This window comes from Pseudopodoces humilis, chromosome 23 (assembly GCF_049639895.1).
Source record: "Pseudopodoces humilis isolate 2021_Gansu_Grassland_sample_001 chromosome 23, ASM4963989v1, whole genome shotgun sequence".
In the NCBI taxonomy this organism is placed as follows: domain Eukaryota; kingdom Metazoa; phylum Chordata; class Aves; order Passeriformes; family Paridae; genus Pseudopodoces; species Pseudopodoces humilis.
Window position 1 is genome coordinate 2,797,353 of NC_142222.1, and position 19,328 is coordinate 2,816,680.

At 47.3% G+C, this 19,328-nt stretch overlaps 1 protein-coding gene across 2 annotated transcripts in view; it reads right to left on the reverse strand.

The window, feature by feature from the left end:
* Positions 1 to 1,354: 1,354 nt before the first annotated feature.
* Positions 1,355 to 19,328, reverse strand: part of YPEL2 (yippee like 2) — a 32,916-nt gene continuing 14,942 nt past the window's right edge. The window contains exons 2-5 of one of the 2 annotated variants that reach the window (XR_001331658.2): positions 8,270 to 8,313; positions 7,410 to 7,518; positions 6,078 to 6,318; positions 1,355 to 2,233 (exon numbers count right to left, since the gene is read on the reverse strand). Coding sequence is in view for 1 of the 2 variants with exons in the window: in XM_014255063.2 (XP_014110538.1) it covers positions 6,229 to 6,318; positions 7,410 to 7,518; positions 8,270 to 8,313 (243 nt within the window). In the remaining variant the exon portion in view is untranslated. Of the gene's footprint in view, positions 6,319 to 7,409; positions 7,519 to 8,269; positions 8,314 to 19,328 lie in introns of both variants that reach the window. The other variant, XM_014255063.2, reaches the window with a different exon arrangement.

Genomic DNA, 19,328 nt, shown 5'->3' on the forward strand with positions numbered 1-19,328 from the left:
ACGGGGAAGGTCACGGTGATTCCTGCAGCGCTGTCACCTCACAGGGACCGGGGAGCCCCGCCCCATCCCATCCCATCCCATCCCATCCCATCCCATCCCATCCCATCCCATCCCATCCCATCCCATCCCATCCCATCCCATCCCATCCCATCCCATCCCATCCCATCCCATCCCATCCCATCCCATCCCATCGATCCCATCCCATCCCATCCCCTTGCAGAGCCCGGGGCTGCTGCCGCCTGAGTCAGCTTTATCTGCCGGGCTATTAATAGCTGCGGCTCGGCTCGGCCCTGCTCTAATTGCAGCTTAATGAACATCCGGGAGAGGCTGTCCCGCATCCCGAACCGCGGCTCGGCCCTGCTCGGCCCGCCTGGGAGCAGCCCCGGGATGCGGGAGCCGCCGGGTCCCGGTGTCCCCCCAGCCCTGGGGTCGTTCCACGCCCGAGCTGTCGCGGTCCCGGCGGGGACAGCTTTGAGTTGCCCCTCTGGCTGTCGCCTGGATGCTCGGGGTGGGAAACGCTGAGCACGACGCTTTTTCCTGGGGGATTTTCCCTGCAGGACTCGCAGCCAGGCTGGAGAGGAGCCACACCAGAGCTGTGATGGTGAACAAGAAACGTTCCCACATCTGCCGGTCCCCTCCCCATCCCAAGGGATTCCCACTGCCCACACCACACAGGGTTAAAGCCTTCGGGATTTTGCAATGGTCTGCAGCAGCTCCGGGGGTTGTGGGAACAAGTGCCAGGAGCTGCCCCACACAGACCCTGCACAGGGGCCCGAAGGTCGTTCCTTGGCCGTGTCCTTGTCCCCAGAGCACGGGCAGTGTCTCAGTCCTAGGGACACACCCAGAGTGTCCCCGGCTGCTGTGGTGCCAAGAAGAGCAAGTGAAGGTTTTGGTGAAACCAATTATTATGTGATCTATGATTTCCCCGACCCCAGTGCATGGATTGTCCCGCTGGCCATGGGACGAGGGTTCCCAGCTCATCCTCCTCGGTCCTTTCCCAGCTCCCGGAATCCCCGGCTCCTCCTCAGCTCCCTCGGCCCCAGCTGCTCTCAGGCTCAGCTCTCCTGGCCTGGCCTGAGCTCATTCCCAGCTCAGGGCTCTGTTCTGGCCCCGTGCCCTCCAGAGAGGGTTAAGTCGCTACTTGGGCCCCGTGGGGAATTAAGGGCGCTCAGAGCCAGGGCACGGGGACAGGTCCCTGCCACCTCCAGCAGAGCCACGAACAGGGATCGACCCATCCCAAAAAACTCAACTAAAGCACTGCCTCCCACCTGGCTTGCTGCTCTTTGAGGTGGAGGCAGCAGGATTGGAGCAGCTCTGGATTTTGGGGATTTGCACAGAGTACAGGACCAGCAGCTTTAGTACTTGAAAATTTTATTTTCTCAAATGAGCACCAACACATATTGTAAATATGACAAACAATACGCCTCCCTCTAATACTGAAGAACTATATACAATGTACAAATACATGAAACGTGAAAACCAATTATTTGAAAAACAAACAATTGCATTTATGACTGAAGCAAATGACCTGAAAGAATATGCAAAAAAAATTAAAATTAAAATAAAATCAAAGAAATAAAAGTATACACAATTTGTAAACACAAGAGCATCCATAGACAGGCTGGTATTGGAAATATTGTCCTTAGTTTTGTCAGTGGGGAAAGCATTCCCATTTCCTTAGGAAGAACAAAACAAAGGATACACACAGTTGTAACGATGAGAACAGCTTATTTGTGGTTGTACCTTACACAATGCCATTCTGCTTGCATTTAAGTATGTTGATTTTTTATTTTTTTTTTTCTGAATTCAAGATGATTTTGTTTCCCCTCTTCTGCTTGTTCTTTTTCACCAGGATTTCTGCAGAAAATCTCTGTCTAACCTGATTGTTTCTGAGCACTGAGGCCTCTCCCGTGGTGGGAAGAGCTCCTTCCCACTGAGCTGAGCTTGGTGTTTGGCATCCCCTCTTCATCCCAAAACTGCTTCACCTGGAAGCTCCTCCCGAGGCAGGGAAGTGCAGTGAAATGCATGATTCACACACTCTCACAGAGCAGTTAGAAAAATGCATACAGAGAAAATTCTCACTTGATCATCACGAGAACAGGTTTTATTTCGCAGGGTTTGATCTGTTCCTGTGTGGTTTGAAGCCATGTGCAGAGAATTAAAAAGCCTGCAAGAGTTCTTGACCAGCTCCTTGCTCAGCAAAACACATCCAGTGGTTTGTGCTGTTGGTCCACTTTGGGATAAACAAGAGACCAAATGAGAGAAAAACAAAGAAGGGCGAGAAGGGGGGAGATTAAAGACAGAAAGGAGAACAAAATAAATGAACTTTACTGCCAAGAGAGGTAAACTTTTACTCTAATTTGTTATGTAGCAGCCTGGTTTTAAAAAAAAATATATATAAACAAAACAACAGCAACAAAAAAACCTCCCCTCAAAAATAAAACCAGGATCCAAAGATTTATGGTTTAGGTGAGTTAAAAGCTCCATCCTCCATCCCTGCTGCCCCAGCAACAGCGAATCTGAGGCTGCAGCTCCTGTCCAATCCCAACTCCTGCAGCTCCAGATCTACTTCACTCCAGCCAATACTGGTGCAAGAGAAAATTCCAGGCCTGGATTCTACAAACCAGGGAAAGTGGGAGCCCCACCAGGCTCCAGGGGATTCCTGGTGGGAGCACCAGGGGACTCCAGCCCCAGGGAAAGCCAGGGGGGAATTGGAGCCCTCCCAGGTGCCTGCAGCCCCTCTGAGCCCAAACATCCCCCTGGGGGCTGCTGTCCCCAACCCAGCCACCAAATCTGCCAGCTGGGAGTCCCCTCTCCTGCCACATCCACAGGAAACACGGATCCACTGCAGAGGACAACGTAAATTATGATTTTTGTTTCCCTTTAAACATATTTTCCAACAAATACAGAAGGAAACAGTATCATCATAAACAAAAACAACAAAAAAAAGTGCTCTCAGGGAGGGGCTCTGAGAAAACAGCACCAAATATATTATTTCTTTAAAAAAAATTAAATATTATTTACAAAAGTATATTTCACAAGATAACGTCTGGGGGTTATTTTTTCTGCTTTGTATATATTATAATCTGAATATTTCTTACAGGGGTCAGGATTTCACACCAGACAATCCACCAAAGCAAAAACAATTTAAAACTTACTCAAGTCTGAGCTTTGGGGTTTAGGGGGGGGATGTAAACTCAAGGGTGCTCACAGCTGCCCAGACACAAGGCTGGACACCAAAACAAGAAGGAAAACTCGCTGCTGTCCCTGTTTTCCCGAGGATGCTGCCCACAGAAAGCAGCACCACGTGCTCAGGAAACAGTTTCCATGGGCCACATCTCCGTTTCTCCTGGGAAAAGGCCCCACCTGGCTCAGCTCAGCAGGGAAGTTCTTTGGTTATCTCTGAGTGTGTCACTCTGTGGCTCCCCCACTTGGGAGCCACCAGCACAGATCCCACATTCAGAGCGGCACAGATCCCAAATTCCTGCCAGCCCACAGCTCCCGGGGGAATCAGCAGCCAGCTGAAGCTGTTCCTGTTTACTGCACACACACAGGAGCTGCACAAGCCCAATTCTCCTCATCCACCTGTGCAGGACATCACAGCCCCTCCAGGGAATTCCCTGGGTGCTGGAGACAGCCACACATTGGGCTCCCAGCAGGGCTCAAGGCCAGGCTCTCAAACCAATTAAAAGCAGATTAACACCTCACCCTATTCAAGCTTGGACTGGTTGCCATTAAAAGCCCAACACCTGTGACCAGTAAAAACCAGCCAGGTCTGATGGGGCATTGCCCTTTTTTTGTCCCAAATGAATGGATAAAAACATTTCCACCTGGCAGCTCTCTGGAGCTGGTATTTTTCAGAGCAGTTCTCTGCACAGCCCTGCCTTTTAGGTCTCTTTTTCATCAGCAGTCACTCCAAATACAAACATCAAACCACGAGCCCTGTGTGCTCTTCTCAGCCTCATTGGATTTGGGATGATCCCTCACCTCTCCCAGCTCCTTTACAGGCTCTGTGGAGACTAAAGAGCTCTTTGAAGAACAGGAATTACTTCCCACTAGTCAAAACTCAATAAATTGCCATGGATCCTCAATGAAAGGACAGGGAAATGGCAGCAGAGTCAGTGCCAGAGTCCACAAGACAGCAGGTGCTGTGGAATTTTTGATTTTTATGGGATTTGTCACAGGAGGGAATGTGGCTGATGGAAGCAGAGACAATCCAAAACAAAAGCTGAAGCAATTGTTACACAGCCAGAGCAGAAGGGTGAGGGCAGAAGCCACCTCTGGACAGGTTGGTCACAAACTCCATCCCCTGCAGGAGCCCGGCCAACTCCACCTCGTTTCTCCAAAGTTGTCGAGAACAGAGCTTTGAGAGAGAAAAAAACAACCTTTGCTTCATCAGGTTTGGGTTTCAGCACAAGGATCCAACACTGAATTCCACCCTGATCCTTAAGGAGAGTCTCTATCCGCATTCCCTGCCAATTTAACATCAAATGATTCTTCCACAGTCCCCTGGAACCTCTCAGGGGTGGGGGCAAGTGACAACAGATTACAGCTCCAAAGCTTCTGTTTCATAAGGAGTCACCACCCCCTGCACAACACTCTTTCCTTCTGGATTAAGAAAGATTTCCCCCCATGGATTAACCTACTTGAAAGAAATCAGCCAACAAAAAGAAAAATTCACTCAGGGAGAGATAAAACAAACTCAGCTCAATAGTCCTGGGTTATGCACCAGATACTGGCTGGATGCTGCACAGCAAACTTCCCATTGTTATTTTGGCCTAACACAGTTCCCCTGTCACACACGGCGCCCCTTCCCCACCATCCACCTCGGGAAGGTGCTCAGGAATCACCGTGGAAAAATTCAAATGGGAAGGACTCCCTGTCCCTTGCAGTTCTGACACCCACATCTACCCCTCAAGGCATAGATCGCTCCAGGGGTTGGTGGGAAGGTGTTTAATTTCTCTTTTTCTTTCCCATTCTCCCCGTGCCTGCAGTGGGCTTCTGGGAGTGGGAAATGGGGGGAGGATTTGGGGAGGATTTCTCAGGGCTTGAAATATCCAACACAACCGCCAGGAACTCGGCTCCCTCCTCGCACCATTTCTGTGCCAGGCTCCCCCAGTGGAGCTTGGCATGCAAGGAAAAGGTTCTGCAACAGCATTTTCCTACTTGCACTTGTGAAAGATCGGTGCAACACCACCGAGGGTGCTCAGGGGAGGCCAGGAAATCCAGGGGTACCCTCTGTCACTGTCCCCATCCTCCTCTACGGAATTTCCTCCTCCTTGCCTCGCACGTGCCTTTCTTCACCCTGCCACGTTTTCTAAGCTGCAGCTCCAGCCTCCTTGTGCCTCAAGTGGTTTTCTCCTCCTCTCTGAAGGGCTCAAGTGTCTGGATTTGGTTTCTCCAGCCATGAGGATGCTCCTCACGGCCGTGCTCTGCTGGGACGTTTGGCCTCCCTACCCTGAACCAGCAAGAAAAAGGAGAGGCAGGGAATCTCTCCAGCCTCCAGGTCCTGCCCCCTCAAACAACGAGTTCATAAATAGCAAACAAAACACAGATTGTGGGGGGAGCTGGTTCTGCCTCGGGCTCAGCCAGCTCGGGCTGAGGCTCTGCCGATGGATTCGGGATTCCAAGAGAAAACGCAGCCGTGAGGTAATTTCTGTCCTTTTAGACAAGGAGATATTCCTCTGTCCTTTTTAGACAAGTAGATATTTCTCTATCCATTTAGACAAGTAGATATTTCTCTGTCCATTTAGACAAGGAGATGGTTTCAAGCCTTGCTTAACCAGGACTGAAAGGAGAAGCACAGCGTCACCTTCTGATGGTTCTCCTGCTCCCCCACTCCCCCACCCCTCTCCCACCTTCTCCTGCCCAGACCTCGGGGTCTTCCTCCCACACCTGGGGAGGTGCCAGGAGAGCCCAGGTCAGGCTGGATCGAGCTCTGGGCACATGGAATGGCTGTCGGGCATTCGGTGCATTCTCTGAGCCAACGCCAGAACAGAGAGAGAAGCAGCCAGGGTCAACTCACAAACAGATACAAAGCAAAGAGACAGAGAGACAGAAATTTAGAGGCCAGTCACCAATAAAGATGGAGAAGGGTGTGAAGATGCTCCCGGATTGCAGAGCCTCTAAATGCATGGAACCAAGCGTTCAGTCACTCTCTCACTCTTGGATATAATGTTCGGTTGGATGGCATTCTCTTACACGCTGCTAGGGCTGGGCTCTTCCCACTCAATCCCAGCCATTATCCTTGATCATGTGAGCTAGTTCAATGATGTATTTGCCTTCTTTATACTTCTGGCTGCTTTCAAAAGCGTGTTCCTAAAATGGAACGAGGAGGAAGGGTGAGATCGAGGTGGTATTTGGATGTAAATCACGTTATGGATCAGATCTGGGAATGCTGGTGCAAGTCTGAGCCTTGCCCAAAGAGAAAAAGTCAACTGCAGGTTTTCCTGCTGGCTCTCAGGAAAAATGTGAGGGAAAAAACCTGAAATCCTGCTTCTGGAACCTTAAATCCTGCTTCTGGCTCTCTGTCCATGCTGGGAAAAAGGAATTGGCAGCATGGAATGTGCAGATTTCTGTAGGCCAATGGCAACTGCTCCTAGGGCCAGGATTTAGGGATCACTGGTGGTAAAATCCAGCTCTCTCCAAGGTGGCTTGGGAATTTATTAAGGTTTGTTAGAAATGAAGTGGTTCTCTCATTGGGAATGGGATGGATTATGGTGAATTTAATGTGGAAATGGAGTCCCATGAGAAAATCCCACTCTAAACAGATCTGGGCCTGCAGCTGTGGAAACACACAGGAAACCTCTGGGATCCCCAATATCCCTGAGCTCCTGCATGGATTCCTACCCCATCAATTTTTGATGTTTTCCTTTTTATAGCCTTTCAACTGACTTAGTGAAGAATACTTCTGCCCAGAGGCCATGGATACAAACTAAGATTTGCTTAGACACTGGTGGAAACATATGAACAAAATGGTGTAGGCCTCCAGAAGCAGAAATTAGGATGTAACATTAGATTTCATTGGAAGGTAATTGAATTTAGGAAGAGCAAACAGATAAATTCATGTTCAACATGAATTCAACAGCATTTCCAGTGGGAAGGATTAATGGAGCATTCTATTACTCTGATAACATCTACCAGAATAATAGAAAAGTGTGAACCACAAGACTGAAGTTATCCTCATTTATGTTAAATGTTACTGAGGGCCACCCACCAAAACCAGGTGTAAATTCTTAGTAAAAAAAAACTACATTAAAGCTGATTCTCCAAATGCAACACACCCAAGACAGCAGGAAAATACACGGTTACAGGTAAAAACCTGCATTTTGAGCTCCCAAAATGGTCTTTCCACCCCCTCAACTGGAGCAAAACTGCCCAGGGGCAAAGCCAGGGACACAAATACTCACATATTTCCAGCCCAGCGTGGTTTTGCAGTTTTCACAGTAAATATCTGCCACGGCGTGCAGTCCTGTTAATAACACCCGCTCCTCTGCAGGGCCACAGCCCACGTTAACTCTGGGACAAAGCACAGATGCTCCCCATTAGTGCCTTTCCACATCAAGATGCTCCAATAAAGCTGACAATGATTTCATTGCAGTGTTTTGAAAACATGAGCAGGAGGTTCTGAGTTTCCCAGCTGTGCCCAAACAAAGCTCTCTCACAGTTCCAGAGCAGAATGAAAAGGTAAAATGGGGTTTTTATTCAATTAAAAAACTCAATGAAAGCTCTGAACGGGAGATTAATAACACTCTAGTCACTTGTGCTAATTAGGCATTTGAAAAAGATTTTCATTCTCAAATTGATAAAATAGTACTTTTACTTTCCCAAATGGAAAATTGAAAAGTGTAACTGAAATCAGCAGTTCTGCTGGAAGACAGACCAGCAGTGACCTCCCCAAAACTGTTTCCAGTCACTGGGAAAATTATACTTAGTTTTTATGAAGTACATATTTAGATATCATCTATCTCCACATTTACAAAACTCTGGCTCTTTGGTCCAGCTACATCCTGGGAGAGGAGAATGACTCAGCCATTAGCTCTGATTTCTCAACCCAATGATGAAAAAAATCACCTTTTCCTTGCTGCTTATCTGAAACCCCTACACAACTCAAATATGAATCAGGGGCTATTTCTGCCTCTTTCTCCACCATTTTCAGGAAGCTCCCAAGTCCCAGACAGAGGTTTTCTGAAGGAAACTATGGGGTTTTTTGCCTTTTTCAGGAGGGTTTTGTTAAATCTGCCCCAAGCGACACGTGCAGGGTACTCACACGGAGTTGAAGAGGTACGCTCGTCCTTGGCTGCCCTGGAAGGACTGGAAGGCAAGAAAACAAAGCTTAGTTGGCTGCTTGAGAGGAAAGAGGCAACAGTTCTTCAGCTCCAACACCTGCCCTTTTCACAGGACACACCTGGAATTTCAGTGTTTTCATACAGGCCCAACGTGCTGCTCGAGGGATGAGTTTTCTCTCTCATGTCCCAGCAAAATCTCTTTTCGCCCTTTGGGTGTTTATGAATTTCACACCACTCCTCAGCCTCACCTGAAGGCTGCCAAAAATTGGTTCGAATTTCTTTTCAAACTGCACTTGGACATGAGTTTGCCTTGGGAATTGCCCAGCCAGACACCGATCAGAGCTGAGGATTAGGATCTGTCTGTGCCAGGAGCTGTGCACACAAACACCGCCGTGATTTCACAAAAGGCCTCAGCCTTGAGGTGTGTGCAAGCCTCGTATTCCCAGGCCTGGAGATCTCCAGGACTGGGGCTAAACCCAGCAGGAGACAGAGATGAACACGGACAAGAGAACCACAGAGCAGCCAAACCAGCCCAGATAATCCAGGCACATTCTCTCTGCCCCACATTTCCTCAGCACCGAAGAGCATCACCATGGGAGGGCAGTTCTGGAGGGATCAGGGCAGTGCCAGCCTGGCAGGACACTGCAGGCACTCCCAGCACTTCCCAGCAGGTCCCAGTGTGCCACGTCTGTGCCGTCACCCTGTGACAGTGCCTGGCTGACAGGTACCAAGTGCCACCTGCATTTTTAATGTGCTTTGACAGACACACACTGAATTAAACATTTGGTGCTTGTGAGCAAGAGCTGGGCTGTCTGTACACAGGTTACCTTGTGGGACACCTCAGGGAATGTCTGCACCGAGAGGCAGGTGCTGGGAAAGTCACAAAGCAGCTTTTCTGGACCATTTACTGCTTTACTTTGCACCTCACCAGCAACCTTGGAACGTTCAGTGGTTTTCTTAAGACCTCAGCTGATGATTTCAGACCAAAAACCCTCAAAAGGGGGGTGACAGGGTTTTGAGGGAAAAGAGAAACATTCATGTTTTACCTCCAGGCCCTCTAACAATGGTCATTTATATGGTTGAGTGCAACCCCACATCACATAAAACAATCTCTGGGGGTCCCTGCCCTCCTTGGGTTGTCCCCTTCCATCAGTGCCCTCCTGCACCTACCCAACTCCTGCCCCGTGGAGAGGCAGTCAAAGCCCTGACAGCTTCCTTGGGAACATCCAATTGCAAAAGGATCCTTTCCACAGAGCAGAGGTACCTCAGAGGGCAAAACTGCCACAGGGCACCTGGGCAGGGAGCCACAGCCAGCAGTGCCAGCTGCCTGTGAGGTCTGCATAGCAGCCAGGGCTCTGCCAGCTATAAAATCCCTGCCTGGCACAGAATTCCCTGGGTCCTGGAGGGATAACTGCTCTTCAGAGGAATCTGAAGCCCAATATTAGTTGCCACCCAGGGCACAGAAAAGCCACTGTGGATGCAGAGAGGTTGCCCGAGGCACTGGGATATCTCTTTGCCTCAGACAAAAGCAGTGCCCTGAGGAATGCCTCTTTTCTTGGGCAGGAATTAAATAGGACACATGGCCCAAGTATGTTTGTGTAATTGCATTTATTAGAGAAGCTTCTTTTAATCCTTCTGCAGCTCTCAAGCTCTGTGTTCCTGCTGCTGTCATACCCCACACCCAGCCAGCCTGGCTGCTCCCAAACACACCCTGCACCATCCCAGTGACCTGGTGGGGGAAAGTGGGAACCCAAACGAGGATTCCCTGGTCAGAAAGGAGGGTCCAAGCCAGACCTGACTGCAGGAGGGCACTGCCTATCCCTGCTGCAGGACTGGGACGTCATGGAAAGGGTTCAGGGATGAAATACAAAATCCCACAGCAATGTGTGTGCCACCAGAGCAAAATGAAAGCAGATGAAGCTTTCTCACCATCCAGTCCTTCCCAGTAAATACTTCTCTGTAAACACCAAAGTGACTGAGTTTGCCAATAAGAGCAACTATGGGAGCAGAGTTTTTTATTGGTACAGAAATAGGATTTTCTGTTCCTGCTGTACAAAGGTCTGTATTTAATAAACAACAAACCCAGTCCCATCAGCTGTGCTGGGTCTCACTGGACATTGTTCCACTCCCAGAGGTGCCTGCCCTTCCTCCCAGCTCACACCAGTGCTTGAGGGTATCTAAGGGTGGTCACTGGTAAAAAAAAAATCACATTATTTATCCCCTGCCCAAGCAGAAGTTTTCAACAAACCATTGCTCAGCTTTCAGTGATGTCTCAATAGTGACCCTCCAGCCAGCAAAGGATTTGGCAAAACATATATAAAGAAGGGAGAGAAGTCTGATAACCAAAAGTTCCCCAGTGCATTTGCCCTCTGCAAGACTAAGCTGGCTGTATCTTTATAAAGGCGGCACAGGCAGCTTTTATCTGGGTGCTGTAACCTGAGTGTTTCCTGGAGATGTTCCTGCTCTTCTGGCAAGCCAGAGAAACTGGCATATGCTGTAATGGGAACTACTAAATCAGAAAAAAACAGGTATATTTATACACAAGCAGATGCTCTTGTATTTGCTTTTGTTGTTTTGTTTGTTTTTTTAAGAGACACACAAAGATTTCCACAACACACTTGATTTTCACTGAAATGACAGCCAGCAGCCAGACCTACTTTCTGTGCTCTGCATTTTCTCTGTACAGATTTTCCTGATACACATTCAAAGGTGCATCTCAATCCCCCTCCCACAGAAATCCAGACTCTCTGAAAAAACAGCTCCTGGCATCACTTTCCAGCTGGAAGAAATGGAAAGGATCTTTCTGTAGTTGTTTCCCACTGGAAGCCCAAGCACATATTTTTCCCTGCACTGCTATTGCTCGGTGTCTGGCTGGAAACACATCTGGATTGTGCCAGCAACACAATCTTCCCTCCCCATCCTGTCTGAGCCCTCTGAAAAAATCGACTCAAGCTGTTGGGATCAGAGATGCACAACAGCTCATTCCTCCTGATGTGCAGCTCAGGAACCCTCCCCATTCCTGGCTGCTCAGGAAAGAGGCATCCAAAAGCTGCAGGGCCCAAGGAGTGCTGGTTGGAGTATCCAGGTGGGGAGCCAGGAGCCTCAAGCCAGCAGTTTGGAGCAGATCCTCTCTCACTGCAGAAGCTCCATGTTAAGAAGCTTTGGCAGCTGCTCTGGTTTAAGAAGCTGCTGCCACCCAATTTGCAGGCACTCCTTGTGGCCCCTCAGCTGTGCTGATCCCAAATTAGAGCTGCGAAATCGTTGTTTTAAAATCCAGATGTTTTGCAGGGGTTGTGGTGGGTTTGAGGGAAATGTCTTTTCCCTCCTTATCCAGTTAAAGGACAATCCCAGGGATTGTTTCGTGGTCACAGTTCGGGGCAGGCACAAGCCCTGGGGAGAAAGGAGCTCTCTAAATGTGCTGGTAGAGAGGCAGAGTGCAGATCTGAGCCTGCAGAGAGGCACCTGGGGTTTCACAGATGCTGCTGAACCAGCCCTGCCACAGGAGCAAGCAGGACCTGCATCCTCACCCAGCTCTGGGGCAGACACGTCCTGCCCACCAGGGATGGGCCCAGCCTGCAGGATCATGAATCCCGCTCTATTCAGCAGCCAGGACCTTGGGAGCTGTTTGGGTAAATCCATTTGTTTATTCTGCTCTCAGCCCGAGGTGCTGAACCCATGGCTCCGAGCACGGTACAGGATCCCCTTGGCAGAGCTGTGCAGGGAAGGGCTGTGCCTCTCCCTGCCTGCTCCCTGCTCCACCTCCACACCCTTGCTCTGGCACATTCCCTTCTCTGCTGAGTGCTGGAGACACAGGAGGGAATTCTGACATTCCATCAGCCATGCCAGGGAAAGGCACAAACTCTGAAAACACCGTCCCACCTCCCCCTCCTCAGTCACAGCACAGCCCACCCGGCAGTTCCACTCTCCCAACAGATGACAGGATTAATACCCCAAGTCTTTGTGACGGTGTTTGACAATGAGCTAAACACAAAAAGAGCTGCTGGAATCATCTGGAAAAAGAGGAAGCAGTTGCCAGGGCTAAATGGCTCCACAGTGATGCTTGTTCCCCGCAGACTGCAGCAGAGAAAACCCCCACGTACCTATATCCAGCTGGCAGCCTTTGAACAATCCAATAAAACAGAAATGAAAAGGCAACTGGTCCCAAAGAGGTCCAAGAGGAAAAGAGAACAGCGTGTGCCCCTTCACGCTCCTCTCCTGAAATAATTCCCACTGCAGGGATGCAAATGGAGCTGAGGGCCCAAAGCCACCCTGGAGAGCCATGGCACGTCCTGGGCAATGTGGAATGGCAGCGACAGGAGAAGCCAAATGAGCACAGGAACCAGGATTTTCCAAAGAGGACACGTTCCCTGTGATATTCCCACAGGACAGATGTTACAAACCCATAGGCACTGAATCTGTGCCTGAGAAATCCACACAAGGAGCTCTCCAGAGAGATCTGGGATCACTGATTTCCCAGCTTCTGGGTCTGAGTTACTACAGCCACAGCACAACACTGACTGCCAGATTTCTCTATTCCCACTGCTGATTTAACCTTTAAACATCCCAGGATGAGATGTTCTCATAAAATACAGCTTGACCAGGGAGAGGAGATGTTTAACTAAGACAAAATGTTGTGTCAATATAACCTAACATGAATCTGAGTAGCAAGATGTGCCCCAAACCCAGGTTTCCTTGTGCTCATGCACTTAAATCCCAATTCCTACCTGCTGCTTTCCAACATCCCACACAAAGCTCAGCCTTCATGGCACCTTTCAAGCCAAATTTGATTTAATTTGATTAAAAATATGAGCCCTGGAATGTGTTTAGAGGAACCACTACCTGTAACAGCACCAGGTGTATGATGGCTCCATGAGGAGTTTCCTTGAGTCACTGAGCAGCAGGGAGAAAACTGGAAAATAAGAACCGTGAAAACTCCTGCTGCAGATTCCAGGCTCTGCCCTAGCCAGCACCAGCCATTCCAACCATCCACTCACATCACACTCCAGCATTTCCCAGGGGAGCAGGAGTTCAATTGTACCCACACAGACCACAGAGACCTCCTCAGGGTTCATTAATTCCACCGTTCTCCCTCACAGGAGGGGCAGGCCATGATCAGATTAAACAGAGATTCAGTTTTGCTCCCATTACACGAGACACAGACCCACACCAAGGGAACAGGTTCCATTATTCCACCTCGTGCACAGATGTGACCTTACCCTGTTCCAGCTGCATTTCTGAGTTTTAATTGAGTTTTACCACAGGTCCTTAATGCTATTTAAAGCCCAAAGTCAATACGGAATTAGTGGACCAAACTCATCTCTGAAATAATTCAATTAATTCAGCATGGCCTTTATTCCCCTGCAGTTTATGTTGCTGTGCAAAAACAGGGAATAACCAAGATCTGCTGCATTCCAGGCTCAGAAAAGCTCCAGATTTTGTGGCTCAGGTTATGCTGCCTGTGAGCAAGAAAGTGCACAGATAAAAGGCCTTTTGTCTGGTTTTATTCTGATAGGAGTACCATTGCAATTTTTAATTCTGTCTCGCAGCTGTTGATCCAAATCCCAACCCTACTCCAACCTCCAAAAATCCTTGTCTTCTGAAATCCCAGTGCTCCAGTGCCATACAACAGCCTCCTGATCCCTGAAACCCTCAGGCAAATTTAAGGAATGGTTAGTTTTAAAATTCTTTTCAATAAGGACTTTTTTGGTCCAGTTTGGTTTGGTTTTCAAAGGGAGATTCTCTCATCCTCTCATGTTTCTAGGTGCTGGAGCCAAGAAAAAGTCTCATTTTCACAAGATTCACAAAAACCTCTAAAGTATCATGAACCACAGTGGACATCCAGCATTACCCCTGGAATGTCACTGCTGCCCAGGAAGATGGAAAACCAACAGGGGCTTCATGAAGGGATTTAAATAGGTCAGGATCCAGGGGCACATTCCCAGTTATTAATCCATACCCAGAGGGCAGGGCAGGAGATTTTTCTCAAAGGGGAAATTTTATATTGCAGTTATGGAAGGGAGAAAGAGAGTCTCTTCTGAAGCTCTGCAATTAATGAAGAGCAGCACTCAGGGAAATACAAATTGCCTGAAATCGAGGGGGTGGTTTTTCCTCGAGCACTTGGATTTCTAACACAGATTAAGACACTGCTCTGCTGAGCTAAATCCTGAGCCAAACTCTATAAAAATGTCAAAATTCACAAAACAGTTGCAAACTGCTCTGTCCCCTTGTCCCTCACGTGCCTGCCAGGCTGTCCTGACTCACTTCAATCCCAGCACTGAATTTTCCTTGTGTTACCACAAACCCTGTGCTATCCCCCCTCCTTCCTGAAGCCCTGGGCTCCTGGACTCAGTTCTTATTTATTTTTAAATGAGTTTCCAGCTCACAGACTTCAAAGTGAAATTTCAAAATGCAAATGGCTAAGGGCACAAACTACTAAAGGCAAATAAAAAAAAACACATCAGATTTATTACGTCTATAAAACACAATATTTTGGAGCTTCTCTTGTGATTTCCGCAGTCTCTGGTTGCTGCTGCTGTTGTGCTTCGAAACTTGACTTTAAGATGAAAAAGGATGGAAATACTGTGGGGAGAAAGAGCAGATGGAGTGTTTACTTTTAAAAGCAATTACTCCAATTTATTTAGGGGCAGAGAAAAGCAGAGCAGCTTTGGGAGGCAGATCCCTGTTCTCAGGCAGGGAGATGTGTGTGACTGTGAATCCCAGGAGAGCAGGGAGCCTGGGCACTGGTTAACCCTGATCCATGGCACCAGCATTCCCAGAGCTGGGAGCTGGGCTGAGTTTGGCACCTCTGGCACTTCAGTAACCACTGACAGCCAAATTTACATTTGGCATACAAAAGAGAATTTTGTTATTTACGGTGAAAAACCACAGAAGGTGACAATGAAGCCTCTGCTGTTCAGACAGGGATAAAAAAGGTAATTTTTGCTGTTGGTTTTATCCCCCACTTTTGAGTGCTGCTGTTTTCCTGTAGGCTCAAAGCATCCAACAATCCAGTCATTTGAAAAACCAGTGGCAGGGGGAGAATAAAGCCCTTTATTTCCACATTAATTATTGCTGCTGCATGGGTTTTGGAGATAAACACAGAGCTGGGATGGAAGATGGAAACTGCTAATGCAACAAGTTATTTAATTAGCAGCATAATAGTGAGTGTCCACCTATCAGTGGAGCACTGTTTGCCATTAATGCAGCCCATAATAGCAGCAATGCTGACACTGAGGGCAGACTTGCTTCTCAGCAAAAGCAGATCTGTCCAGGGCAGCAGCTCCCCTGTGTCCCTGGAGAAATCCACTGCAGGGAGATGAAGTCAGCAAACACCTCATGGATGAGAATTGAATCATTTATTAAGATTATCATTCATTTATTAATCCATCACCTAAATTCTCAGTATTTGTGTCTTGTCAGTGAAGTTTTGGTACTGAAATTTATTTTATTACTGAGGATGTGTCTGCAGAGCTGAGCTGGAATCAGATTTTAACTCATTTTTTCCATGGCAATCACTGCTGGAAGGGATCATTGGAAATCTCCCAGTTCAAGGTATCCAGCCTCAGTTTCTACCTTTGTTTTTGCTACTTATCCTACCAGTTGTGATTCCCATTGTGCATTTTAAGAGAGGAGACTCTGGGCAGAGTTTCCTTGTCTGCCTGAGCTTCAATCCTTGCCCATTCCAGTCCTGCTGGATGAGGAAAACTGCAGAGGACGGACTCCTGCAGGGATGTGCTGCTGGCTGCCAGACACAGCAGCTCCCCTAAAGCCCATGTGAAGCCCTCAGACAGCATTTCCTGCTGCTCTAAAATAGAAATGAATCCTCAGAGACTCCTCAGGGTCTTCTCCCCAAAGGCAGCAGGTGGGAAAAGCCCCCCTGCATTGCCCCCATATTTTTGTGTGATTAAATTACAGATTAAACCAGAGCTCTGTGTTGTTCCTCGGCTGCTCTTACAACGATAAATCAGATTAAAACCACACATCTGCAAGGGAAATTCCCAGGGCAGCTTCTCCCAGGAGCAAGCCCTGGATTCTGCTGGATTTCCCTCCTTTTCCAACTGCAAGGGCCAACAGCTGAAACTCCCAGGAGGGCTCCTCACCAGCTCTGAGCTCCAGTTGCTCAGGATTTGCAGCAGTTGCAGCAAAAACCCTGATGATTCAACTGTCCTTCGTCTCTGGCAGCTCCCTAGATAATAAATGGGAACAATATTTTATTTATGCCCAGGTCATCAATTCTAAGGCAGAGGAAGCAGCAGATGAAAGGAGAGCTGTTTCCTTGAAGAAAGTGATGGATTAAAAAAATCCATTTTTACCCTGTTCCTCTCCTTGACAGGGAATTCTAAACTCTTGTGATTTATTACCTTTTTCCTTCTTTTTTTGGAGCAGAATGAAATATTTTAAAAATCACACAGCAGTTAATTGCTGTATAAACACAATTATGCAAGGAGATACAAATTACCTTGGGCTTGTTCTATTAAACAACCATATCCTGATTAAATAAAACAACCTGATCCTGACTCTTTTCAATCCCATTATGGACAGCAGGATCTGAGGGAACACTTGTAGGGTAAACCCCAGAGGAAGCAATTCCACAGGACAGAAGGATCTAATTTAAGTGTCTGCATTATGGAATGGACACCACAAATTCTCATTACCCAGCTCGGATTTCACATCCTGACTTTTCCCTGCAAAGGGCAGTCGTTGTTTGTTTATTCCCTCCCAAACACAGAGCTGAGGGACTCAAATAACAACCTCAGACCCTCTGCTCTCCTCCCTGCAAACATCAACCCTCCTGGAAAAGGGTCTGGGGATGGATTTGTCTGGAAAAGTCGAATCAAGGCTGCACCTCCTGCTGAAACACTGGAGGAAAAGGGCCATTGAACAGCTTTGATGACACATTGTTCTACTGAGCTATGAAATCCTCTCAACCTGCATTGAATTTTAAACTTCATGGAAGCCAAGAATTACAAGGTGCCTTACATCTCACGTTCACAGCAGTGAAATGGGAAGCTAAAAAACTCTTTAATGACTTTTCCTGGAGTTGCTTTGCTGTTTATCACTTACTGCTTGAACTCTAATACTTGCAATTAAGACTAAGCTCTGAATAATGCCTGGAAGTGACAAATTCATTAGGGAACAAGAGCTGGAAAGCAGGATCCAAAAGCTACTGGACAGCTTCTAGAAATGTGCATAAAATTGATAAATCTGGTGCATGAAGAACTCACAGCAAATAAATGAACAGAAGATTTCTGTGCAGTGCTAAGCCAGTGAGACTGATACAATTATGAAATGTATGAGCTGAAAAGATGCTGCTGCATCTTGAGGCTGCAACAATGAGACCAGCTCTGTTTCCATCCCTAAAAAAGATACTGAAATGCTAAAAATGTAGAAGAGAACCACAAAACATTAGGCAAAACTGGAAAAAATCAGATTGCACCATCACAGAGCTGAATTTGTTTAGTCTGTCCAAAAAGTGATCAGGAGTGACTTTGGTTACTGCAGACTTTTTATAGGGAGAAGAATAGGGACTAGGGATGCATTTTATTAGCAAAAGAAATAAAATAATGGCCAGTGATGGGAAGCACAAGTGAGACAAATCTAAATTCAAAGTCTCTGATTTTTAATAGCAAGGATGATTAACCCTTGGAAAAAAATGACTAAAGGGAGCAGTGAATCTCCCCTCTTGAAGTCTTCAAATGGAGACTAAATGCTTTTCCTGAAAGAATTGCTGCAATCCAGGTGAAATCCACTGGCCCATGCCCCAGAGGAGGTCAGGCATGATGATGTGATGGCTCCTCCTGGCCTTAAGAGCTCATTACTGTGGAACTGGGAACTTAAATTCATACTTGGGAAAGAACAAGATCGACTTTAAAGCAAGAATAAAATCTCTGTATAAAAAATAAGAACTTTAGCCTTGAGAGGGGAATACCCATCTCACCTCATACACAGGTTTTTCCTATGATTGAAATGCAGGATTTTCAACAGACATGTCTTGGACACTTACTAAATGCCTCTTTTTCCATCAGGTTAAAGATTACCACGTTGTAATTTTAAATCTATTGTTCTACCTTGTGTGAATGTTGCCCCCACCCAGCAAATAACTTCACATCTTCAAAGTGAAGTGAATTACAAATATCAGCTTGTTCCTGAGAACCTCAAGAACATTAAACACTGCCTTGTCCACATGAAAGAAAGAAAAAAGAAAGAAAAGCAAAGAGCCAAATCAAAAAAGCCAACAATGCTGCTCCTTTCACCTGTATGGGGTGCATCAAATGTTCCCAAGCAGCTGAATTCATCCACGGCTTCTGTGAAGCACCAAAGCCTCAAATCCATTTCAGATCCTCCAGTTGCAACATGGAGCAAAGCTTGATGCTTTCAGCAAGCCATAAATCTCACCAAGAGCTGCTGAACCACCAGGCTCAGGCTCCAGCAGCCAGGAAAGAGAGAGGCTACAAGGATTGGGAGGGAATTTTCCTGATAAACCTCCCAACTCCCGACTGAGAAGATCAAAAAGAGCTTCTAAGTGCTCCCTCATTAACAACCCAGCCCCAAATGAGAAAGCCAAGCACACAGGAGTCCTGATTTTTCCTAAATTCTCATCGCTGGAGGAGCTGCAGCCTTTTGTGCTGAAGAATTTCCCATTCATGTTCAGCGAAGTTCCATGCAGACATCAAAGGAAAACATTAAACTTCCCCGGCAAGCCTCGGGCTAACTTCAGAGGATACATCACTGAGTAATGTTTAGCACTTGGATCACAGTAATTCACTGAAAAAAAAGAAACTGCAGGATGCCCACAAGACATTCTCCACATATTTCCATAATCAGGGACATTTCTGCTGAATTACTGTTCAAATAACACAAAAAATTAGAACCCAAGACACTCAAGTGGCATCTTTGGCCTGGATCTTTCTGCTCCTGTTCCCATCCTCCTTTAAGGGCACCAAGTACATGTGGATTCCAACAGAAAGAGTTGGAATAGCACAGAGTAGGTAGAAATCAGCATCACCCCTGCCAGTTTGAGAAACTTGTTTAACTTTACCT